Source organism: Rana temporaria, chromosome 3 (genome assembly GCF_905171775.1).
Source record: "Rana temporaria chromosome 3, aRanTem1.1, whole genome shotgun sequence".
NCBI lineage: Eukaryota > Metazoa > Chordata > Amphibia > Anura > Ranidae > Rana > Rana temporaria.
The window spans coordinates 223,953,034-223,964,444 of record NC_053491.1 but is presented as its reverse complement, the minus strand read 5'-3'; the positions used below and the strand labels follow the sequence as shown (position 1 = coordinate 223,964,444).

Genomic DNA, 11,411 nt, shown 5'->3' with positions numbered 1-11,411 from the left:
GCTTCTTGCTGTAAGATAACAATTTACCAATGTATACTTTATACAATAAATATAATCTTTAAAGGGGTTGTAAAGGTACAATTTTTTTCCCGAAATAGCTTTCTTTACCTTAGTGCAGTCCTCCTTCACTTACCTCATCCTTCCATTTTGCTTTTAAATGTCCTTATTTCTTCTGAGAAATCCTCACTTCCTGTTCTTCTGTCTGTAACTCCACACAGTAATGCAAGGCTTTCTCCCTGGTGTGGAGTGTCGTGCTCGCCCCCTCCCTTGAACTACAGGAGAATCAGGACGCCCACTAACACACAGCTCCTTTCTCTATCTGCAGAGCGTCCTGACTCTCCCGTAGTCCAAGGGAGGGGGCGAGCATGACACTCCACACCAGGGAGAAAGCCTTGCATTACTGTGTGGAGTTACAGACAGAAGAACAGGAAGTGAGGATTTTTCAGAAGTAATAAGGACATTTAAAAGCAAAATGGAAGGATGAGGTAAGTGAAGGAGGACTGCACTAAGGTAAAGGAAGCTATTCAGGGAAAAAAAAATTGTACCTTTACAACCCCTTTAAAAATAATCATGTGTTTTATTGTAAAAAATAATAAAAGAGAATCTTCAGCCTTGAAAAAAAATACTGTAGCTGCTGACTTATGAAAAACAAGGTCACTCAGCTGACCAACATGTTTTGAATACCATCTTTGAGACAGAGACAGGGTTTCATGAGGTGACAAGCATGACCCATAACAAACTGTGTATTGAGAAATACAGTTCATACAAGTGACAGTTGTTTTGCGTATCATTCTCTTTATTTATGAAAAAATTGCTGCTGAAATGTTTATAATTACAACATTTCTGTATTAACTTAATTTAGAGGTTCAAGCTGTACAAGCATACTTTCTTTTTTAGTATCCATTTCCATTAAAGATTTGCGACGATCTTGCTGCAGCCAGTAAAGCATCTCCGTTTTGTCCCACTTCATTTTTTCAGTATACGGTCTGCCCTGCAATAGGTGAGAAAATCGATTGTTAGCAATTAGTTCCGCTATTGGAAATTAGGGCTGGTGGGTTTAAGGTTTTTTTTTATGGGCATGAAGATTGCACTTCTGTGTGGTGTTTGAGGGCAGTAAGCAGCTGTCTGTGGACCTCTGTTCACCAGCACAAGGCCTCACATCAAAATGTCAGCTGATGTACAGACCTGTGTTGCCATCCACCAAACTGACGTACAGACCTGCCAAGGACATTCATATGTTCTAAAGCAAATCTATTTTCATTATAGCAGTTAAATATCTACAGGCAGATGGTGGCTAGATAGAGATGGCTGTCAAAAGAAGTGGGTGAATCCCATCTTCATACCCGTGTAAGGCTACCAAAAATAATTTAATTTTCTATGATGGGTTACAGTATTTTTCTTATGCTGGAGGGAGGGCTGGTTTGCCCATACAGTACATACAACTCATGATGCAACTCATTGTGTGTTTTTAGACGTATGCAATATATGCATGTGCTGAACAAAAATTTAAAAAAATCACCTGCAGACTTTAATATCCACTATGTTTGAATGCCATAGTTTATATTACTGGAAGTTTTTTTTTTAAGAAATGAGAGCCTGATTTGGCATGAACAAGCTGTATTCCAATGGAGAGGGGAAGAAGAGAGCATCAACTATCTCAGGGTGAGCAGTACAGACTGGGATAGGGTTCCTAACCAGTCCACTCAATATTTCCCTGGGAGCAACAAACTTTAATATATCTGCCTCACCCGTAAACATGAGATGGTTGCCCAATCCTGCTGATTAGCAGTCACAAATCCAGTGGTATAATTCACAGTAAATGAAAAAGCAGTATTTGTTCAAAAGGTTTAAAAAAACTGATTAAAGGCCCTTTGACACGGGCAGATCCGTTTTTAGACATCCGCTTGCTCAGCAGGGATCGCTCCGTTGATCCCCGCTGAGCCGGCGGATGACAAGTCCGTCTCTGCACACTGTGCAGAAACTGACCTGTTTGATCTCCGATTTTGAAATCTATGCATATATTTTTGTACTTCACAGTGTTTAAGATGTGCTTTGGGTTTTTTATACACATGTGTGTTTCTCTTAATTGCCTTGATTTTGGGTGTGTACCCTTCTTCAATTAATTCTATGATGCCATAGGCTGAAAGAATCACATGTTAAATTTGATGTTTGGTATAAATGTTATTGTGTTTGAACCATACTTCAGCCATGATTAAGCACTAGCAAGAGTGCGAAACTAGTCGGCTGTCCTGGATTATGGTTGTGGTGATTATGCATGTTCCTGCTTGAAAATAAAAGACAACTTTTTTGAAAAGTTATTTCGGAGTGCGGCTGTCCATCTCCTTCCTCCTATTGCTACTGTCTGATCTCCGCTTTCTTCTATGGGGGGATTGGATGAAAATGGACCGTCTGGCCATTTTCATCTGATCCGATTCATCGGACGGATGGAAAATAGGGTTTCCATCCGTCTGGATTTAACGGAGCGGGTCGGATCGGACGTCAGCGGACATGTCACCGCTGACATTCGTCGCTCCATAGAGATGTATGGAGCGTCTGTTCAGGTCCACCTGAAAAAACTGACAGACGGATCTGAACGATCCGCCCGTGTGAAAGAGCTCGGTGCATTTAGATGGGAATAAATGTTTGAATCTTTAACTCTGTTCTCCTGCAAAATGGCTACTTGTAGGCCTCAATTGATCTCTAAGAAAAATTAGGTTACTGCAGCGTACACTGCATGTTGGCACAGGCCTGGAAATAATGTGCATTTCTTAATTTTTCTTTCGGTTTTTATTCCTGCCTATGACATATTACAAACATCTGGGTACAAATAATCTGAGAATTAAAGAATAGGTTTCAAATTCCTGATATGTGCCTGTTGTACCATGTACTTTTGTTAAAAAGTATCCTGTTCTCATTGAATTGCTCCCTTTGTGTGAAATACCTGGTGATTCCTGCCAGTTCCCCTGCTGTCCTCTTTCAAACTGATCATGCTAAGTATGAGAGCACATTCATCTTAGGCCTCGTACACACGGCCGAGGAACTCGACGTGCCAAACACATCGAGTTCCTCTGCGAGTTCAGGGATGAAGCCGCCGAGGAGCTCGGCGGGCCGCCTTCTCCCATAGAACAACGAGAAAATAGAGAACATGTTCTCTATTTTCTCGACGAGTTCCTCGGCGGCTCCATCGGGCCAAAAGTGTACAGACGACAGAGTTTCTCGGCAGAATCCGGCTCTGACCGAGTTTCTCGCTGAATTCTGCCGAGAAACTCTGTCGTGTGTACGAGGCCTTAGTGTGTTCAGTTTTCTGGTTGTGCTGGGAGAACAGCCTGCCTGTCCTCCAATGATCACGCTTGTACTGACACGCTCCCCCTCCACACAGCCATTCACTGGGAAAATCAGTTTATGTCTGTTTCTCTACCCCACCTCTCTAAATCCCTTATGTGGCTGAGAATAGAAATTGCGTGATAACTTATAAAAAAAAAAAAAAAAAAAGTATTTATAACAGTTATACATATATAACTGATTATTTTAACCTTTATAAGATTAGGGTTTACATATTCTTAAGGAGTTAATCTAACTTTAGCAAGTATAGGTCTGCATTAACGTGATTGAAACGTCTTGTTTTTTTTTTTTGTTAAAAATAATAAACATGTTATACTTACCTGCTCTGTGCAGTGGATTTGCACAAAGCAGCTCAGATCCTCCATCTTGGGTCCCTCTTCAGTGCTCTTGGCCTCTCCCTCCTGTTGAGTGCACCCACAGCATTTAGCTTGGTATGGGGGCACCAGAGCCGAGCCACAGCTCCCTGTGTCCATTCACACATGGTGCTGCAGCCCGGCCCGCCCCCTTTCTCTCCTCATTTGCTGACTGACTTTGATTGACAGCAGCAGGAGCCAATGGCGCTGCACTGCTGTCTCAGTCAATGAGGAGGGGAGTCCTGTGCAGCCTGCTGCAACATCGCTGGATCTAGATGGGGCTCAGGTAAGCTTTGGGGGGCTGAGGGGGGTTGCTGCACACAGAAGGCTTTTTATCTTAATGCATATAATGCATTAAGATTAAAAAACCTTCTGTCTTTACAACCACTTTAAGAAGAGTAAAACATAGCCAATGGAATATCCACTTACCTTGTAGCTGACTATATCATTAAATGTCCTCTTTATAAATGTTAATATTTTAGCTATGGCATGCTCAGCATCTGACAATTGTTTGTACAGCTTCTTTCTTTGCTTAGACTCTTCCATCCGTGCAACTGATGTACCATTGTAACCTAATTAATAAATAAATAAATAAATGAGTAACACAATGAATCTATCCAGAACAAAACAAAACTATTTTTTCTAGTCTGCACATGTCTAGTCATGTTTAACTACAACCCCAGTGACTTGTAGCTTACATGGGACTTTGCCTTGCTCCCAGCTGCTGAAAAGAACAGTGGGGGAGTGACAGAAAGTATATGTGTTTGTGGAGACATTAGTTAATGTGAATCTGTTCCATTTACAACTGTGCTACTTATGAGAATTAAATTGCTTGTGAGTCCTTCATCTTAGCATTCAATGTTTGCATCTTACTGTCCCGAAATTGAAATTTCTTTTGCTGCATCATCTCATATTTAAAGGTTCATTCTACGCAAACATAAAAACTTAAATTCACCCATTTAACACAAGCAAGCTATTGAATGGCTGCAAGTCTGGCAGTTGTCTTGTGTTGCTGATTGCAGTGCTAGCTAAGTTTTTACAGTTGCTAGAATTCACTAAATTCTGATTCTGAGCCCATTAATGTACAGGCCGCCAAGGTTTATGGTTCCTCCCTCTCATTGGGCCAAATGTAGCCTTGTCCCAGCACAAAGTAGGCAGGGTGTTCAGCTGTTGCGGAACTACATCATGCCTGTGGAATTCATGCTTGCAACTATCAGCCTTGCAATGCCTCATGGGATTTGTAGTTTCACAACAGCTGGAGGGCTCCCGTTTGACACCTGGGGCTAGTAGTATTAACTGAAATATGTGAAAAGAGGCTGCTGTCTTATCCAGCATAAAGTATGTAAGTAGGTAGGGGTTTAAGCTTACAAGTAGGCTGAGCAGATTTTATGACTTTACACATTGCTTTCTGGATAACCATAAAGTGGATTTAAACCCTCTCCTATACCCAGTGAAGTGAACAGCCTCAGATGATACACAGAGATAAAACAAATCTCCCTAAATACGTGTTACATGTATATCTGCTGTCTTCAGCTTGCTATATTATTTAGAATTCTTACATTGTATTAGATTTCCTAATTCAGCAGTAGGGGTGTAGTCTTGGATTACACTGTGTGACAGCTGATTGGAGGAAAGGCACCCCCCCCCCCCACATAGGCAGAAGAACAAAGATACTTTCAGAGCTGTGCTGTGACAGGACAAGCTATCTGCTAATCTATTCATAGCACTCATCTAAGACACACATTTCAGGCTGGTTTTATTCCCCGTCCCGGAGAACTTGCCAGAAGTTATCATGCTGATAACAGTAAAAACGAAGCAGCAGAAAGACTCGGGACTCAGGGCTTTGGCGAGAGATAGGTAAACACTACATATATATGTGCCTAGGTCAAATTTCATGAATGGGATTTACATCTACTTTAATAGTTCAATTCTTTTACTCTGAACTTTTTCTTTTGTGTGCTGCATTATCCTTAAAGTCAATACTGAGCAGTTTCAATACACTTGTTATGGCTCATTTCTGCACTTCCACAATATACGATTATTGCTTACAATACAAGAACTATTCCCATCACTACCAGGAAACTGATACAGCATTCAGCAAGAACATCTGGGGTAACTACAGTTTGTTGTATGCTTTATTTCACATTATGATGAATTTACCTTTGTCGAAGAATCTATTAGGATCAGAGGCCTCTCTCTCAAACATCTCCAGCTCCGCTAACATTTTTTCTCTTTTCTGGATGAGTAATACTGCTTTCTCCCACATCCGTATTGCCTTAAAAATGAAACAGGATACTGAATTTACTTTTTTACATGTCATTCTTCAATAAAATGTGTCTTGCGTAACAGAGATGCTCATAGCAATGTGGATGTCGTCAAAAGCATCTGGACAAATGACCAAAGAACAGGCAAGAAGGTGGCTAGAGGAGCACAAAATAGGTCCCTTGGCAAAACATATAACAGTGGTTCTCAACCTGGGGGTCGGGACCCCCTTGGGGGTCAAATGACGATTTGCCCAGGGTCACCGAATCCTGGGCTGTTTCTGAAGCCCACGCTGCTCTCCCAGCCTTTTCGCGGCTGCCCAGCAGGGCTGCCCCTGGAGCCTGTGGCCACCCAGTTGGGCTGCTCCTGGAGCCCGCGGCCACCCACTCAGCCTCTTCGCAGCCACCAATTCAGTTCATGGCATGGCTGGGGGGCAGAGACTAGAGGTCAGCTGACTGGTGAGGAATGTGAAGTGGGAGGGGCTGGAGGAGACCCTATCTCCTGATTTCGGCATAGGTGTCACTGCTACGAGACACCACAAAGTCGGAGACACAGTGAAGCCGGGGACACAGTGCGTAACACTACCTGTGATTATAGTTCCCATTAAAAGTCCTCACTACAGTTCTCAAATCAGCAGATGACCTTGATCAAGAGAACCTAAGTTGGCTTATCCAACCCGCCACCAGCACTGCCACTCATCCCATTCTCCCCACACCCCCAACAAGGAGTAAGAGAAGGAATACAAATAGAGAGTACATGGAAGGGAGAGGAAAAGAAAAGAGGGGGAGGAACAAAGAAAAAGTAAGAGAAAGAATAAGAGAAAGAACAAGAAAGACGGCTAGAGAGAGGGATGATGAAAAGCGAGAGATTAAAGGAAAACAAAGAGAAAGAGTGGTACATCCTAAAATGTACCATAAGGGGTATTAATACTGTATGAGTTGAAGGGACTTAGGTAGCACTAAATATCAGTGGGTTAGGGGCACAAATTACTTGTCTTGCCTTGGGTGCTGACAACCCACTAATAATAATATTACTGTTAGGGGTCCCCACAACTTTGGAAATTTTATCAAGGGGTCACAGCACTAGAAAGGTTGAGAACCACTGACATACAACATTGCTTGAGAGGTCACTTTAGCATGTCCTAAATGCAATCACAGCCTGATCAATCAGGGCCTCTGTCATATCTAACCCATGACCTCTGCAACCCCATTATTGCTTCCCTGTTCTACCAAAACAGGCATTTTGGAAACTTAAAAAGGAACTTGGAATTGCAGCAGTTTACAAATAATGTAAAGAGTTCTGAGTAGCCATACTAGTATTACAATGTAATATCTTAAGGATAGCTTTAGTTTTAAAATATGGTAGCAATGTTACAATATCCAGAGACACAAAGCAAACAAGCTACAAAGCCCCATGCCAGGAAAAGGCAACTGTAAAAACACGCCTTTAGTAGCTTTTTGCATTGGCGTTAATGCGCGTTTAGCCACATTAGCTTTTAGCGGAGTTTCTCTGCCTCTATTCAAAATCAATGGTTCCCTATGAAAGCCATCTTAACTAATCCGACTTTCAGCCCATTGATTTGAATAGAAGTCACATTCAAGTCAGATCATCATGATCCGACTTGTGGTGCGACTTGTGCTCTGAGGATCTTGAAGGGGAACCCCATGCCAAAATTTAAGAAGAAAACAGTGTGGGGTCCCCCACAAAATCCATAACAGACCCTTATCCGAGTAAGCAGCCTGGTAAGTCAGGAAAGCGAGCGCCCCCCCCCCCCTGGACCATTCCATGCCACATGCTTCCAACATGGGGGTGGGTGCTTTGGGGCAGGGGGGTCTCTGTGCCCCCCACCGCAAAGCACTGTTGATGGAGACAAGGGCCGGTTCCTGACAACCCTGGGCGGTGGTTGTGGGGGTCTACGGGCGGGGGGCTTATTGGAATCTGGAAGCCCCCCATGGCCATCCGCTGATATCACCATGAGACCCCACCCCTTGTGATGGCATGTTACGGCACAAGGCGGGGTCTCATGGTGATGTCACAAGGGGGCGGCAGACAGACCTGACCACAGACCCCCCTCCCCATCGCTCAAGCCCGCCACCGCACACCATTGACAACACTGCCCACCCCCTCTACCGGACGCCGGCTCGCCCTCTCGCCCACCAGGTCCCCATCAGCCCCACACTTACCCCGTGCAGGTCACAGCTTCCGCTGCGGCTTCCCCCTCCATCTCCTCCATGTCCCGGCTGTCGCTTTTCTTTCCGACCAATTGGGTCTTCGGACTCCCGGCCAATGGGAGTGTCAGGACCCGCTTCCTAATTGGCCAGGAGGAGAAACAGGAAGACATTAGCAAATATTAATTTGCTAATGTCACACAACGTGGTGGGCTCAGGGCGCATTTCCTGAGCCCCCAGCCCACCCTTTTTTTAAGCCAATTAGAGCCTTAGGTTCTAATTATGTGCTTCTAAAAAAGAATATCGATATAAATCCATGCGTCCGGCACCCTGCATGTAGATTAGGGGCCAGGCACATTGATTATGTTGTGCGGCGCCTGTGAATCCCCAATGAGCATCCGCCACTGCCGAATGGCCACGCCCCATGTAAAAACCGGCAGAGAGCGGAGCTGGCATAATGACAGGGGAGGATCAGGTCGGTGGTGGAGAAGACCGGAGGAAGGATACCACAGGAAAAAGACCGGAGGGAGAAGTCTGGAGGGAGAAGTCTGGAGGGAGAAGAACAGAGGGAGAAGAACAGAGGGAAAAGAACAGAGGGAAAAGAACAGAGGGAGAACAGAGGGAAAAGAACAGAGGGAAAAGAACAGAGGGAGAAGACCGGAGGAAGATTTTTAATAAAGGACTTGTCAAAACTGTCCCTTTTTTTTACACTACACTATTTTATTTTGGGGTAAATGGGTAGGGGTATAATGTACCCCATACTCATTCACATGGGGGTTGGGATCTGGGGGCCACCTTGTTAAAGTGACTTCCAGATTCCGAGAAACCCCTTGCCTGCAGAGCCCCACAACCACTGCCCAGGGTTGTTGGGAAGAGGTCCTTGTCCCTATCAACATGAGGACAAGTTGCTTTGGGGTGGGGGCACAGAGCTGTGTAAACACGGCTTCCCCTTTCTTCACTGTGGCGGCAGCATCGATTGTGTCATCCCTTTTATAGGGGGGACACAATCGATGATGTCACACCTACAGCCACACCCCCCTACAGTTGTAAACACACTTCAGGTCACACATAACCCCATTAGCGCCCCCTGTGGTTAACTCCCAAACTGCAATTGTCATTTTCACAATAAACAATGCATTTTAAATGCATTTTTGCTGTGAAAATGACAATGGTCTCAAAAATGTGTCAAAATTGTCCGAAGTGTCCGCCATAATGTCGCAGTCACAAAAGAAATCGCTGATCGCCATTATTGCGATTTTTTTTACCAAAAATAGGTAGAAGAATATGTATCGGCCTAAACTGAGGAAAAAAATGTTTTATATATTTTTGGGGGATATTTATTATAGCAAAAAGTAAAAAATATATTTTTTTCAAAATTGTCGCTCTATTTTTGTTTATAGCGCAAAAAATAAAAACCGCAGAGGTGATCAAATACCACCAAAAGTAAGCTCTATTTGTGGGAAAAAAAGGACGCCAATTTTGTTTGGGAGCCACGTCGTACGACCGCGCAATTGTAAGTTAAAGCAACGCAGTGCCGAATCACAAAAAGGGGCAAGGTCCTTTTGCTGCATTTTGGTCCGGGTCTTAAGTGGTTAAATAAAATCCACCAGGGTGGACTATTAGTTCCTTTTGATTTGTATGTTCTTTTCATGGTGGTATGAGTTGGGGATCATCTATGGCAGAGGGAGAGTGAAGATTTTGCCATCACTGACACCTTTGTTGGGGGAACGCACTGTATTGACTTCCTATAAGTATTGCGGCCAAGACTAGCAGGTAAACAGACTTAATTGTCATTGGGTGGAGTGCTTCTTTCATCATACAGTGGGAATTTTGGAAAGAAGATCACAAATTGCTCACCTTGTTTAGGATTTGATTGCTTTGGTCTCATTTGCACTTTGTATTTTTTATTTTTTATTTATGGCATTTGTTTGTTATTTGAGGGATATTGCACCATTTGGCTATTGGGGACTCATTGTGCATTGCATGCTGTACATTTTTATATCTAGCACTATGAGATTGATATATTCTTATGCTATATGCATGTAAGATTTATTTAATTTTTGATTTTTATACATAATTTTTTTTTTTTACACTGGTTTGTATTATTCATATTAACATGGTGTGTTGTGTCATGATGGAAAATGTATCTTAATGGCCCTCTGAACCCTCCTGTATTGGATTGGATTGTAATTGTACTATCTCCTTTAATATTCCAAAGTGATGTGAAAACTGTTGGAACTTTATAGAGCCTGTATGATAATAATAATAACATTTTGTAGCAATACACTCCTGAATAACACTATTGAAAATATAATGTTTCTAGATAACTTAAACTACAAGTGTAATGATATGTTTAGAAATACAAATCATTTACCTCTGGCAGCCGATCTCTGTACTCATTGGAACTATATTTAATAGCCATATCCAGCCGCTGGCCTTCTGGTATGTGAAGTGCATTCCATATAGCATTTATCATCTTCTGAAGATCTACATGGCTGGCAGGTATATCTACCTTAATGCATAAATACAAGAGGATGCATAATAGTAAGAAAGAAATGTAGAAAAAAATAAAATTAACAAAAAAATAAATCCTCTAGAAATAAATTACTATATGTAAGTAATATTCCTATACAGTGCCTTGAAAAAGTATTTATACCCCTTGAAATGAACTCTGACTAAAAACTGTCCCTGTCCCTGCTGAAGAAAAGCATCCCCACAACATGATTCTGCCACCACCATGTTTCACGGTGGGGATGGTGATTTCAGGGTGATGTGCAGTGTTAGTTTCAGCCACACATAGCATTTTACTTTTAGGTCAAACAGTAAAATTTTGCTCTCATCTGACCAGAGCACTTTCTTCCACATGTTTGCTGTGTCCCCCACATGGCTTCTCGCAAACTGCAAACTGGACTTTTTATGGCTTTCTTTCAACAATGGCTTTCTTCTTGCCACTCTTCCATAAAGGCCAGATTTGTGGAGTGTACGACTAATAGTTGTCCTGAGAACAGATTCTCACACCTGAGCTGTGGATCTCTGCAGCTCCTCCAGAGTTACCAGGAGCCTATTGGCTGTTTCTCTGATTATTGCTCTCCTTGCCCGGCCTGTCAGTTTAGGTGAACGGTCATGTCTTGGTAGGTTTGCAGTTGTGTCATACTCTTTCCATTTTCGGATGATGGATTAAACAGTGCTCTGTGAGATGTTCAAAGGTTGGGATATTTTTTTATAACCTAACCCTGCTTTAAACTTTTCCACAACTTTATCCCTGACCTGTCTGGTGTGTTCCTTG

General features: G+C 42.8%; 1 protein-coding gene across 1 annotated transcript in view; it reads right to left on the bottom strand.

The window, feature by feature from the left end:
- Nucleotides 1-778: 778 nt before the first annotated feature.
- CCDC87 (coiled-coil domain containing 87) overlaps nt 779-11,411 on the bottom strand; it is a 120,245-nt gene continuing 109,612 nt past the window's right edge. The window contains exons 18-21 of the mRNA XM_040344338.1: nt 10,500-10,637; nt 5,856-5,970; nt 4,125-4,267; nt 779-991 (exon numbers count right to left, since the gene is read on the bottom strand). Coding sequence (XP_040200272.1) covers nt 854-991; nt 4,125-4,267; nt 5,856-5,970; nt 10,500-10,637 — 534 coding nt within the window. The 3' untranslated portion in view covers nt 779-853. The remainder of the gene's footprint in view (nt 992-4,124; nt 4,268-5,855; nt 5,971-10,499; nt 10,638-11,411) is intronic.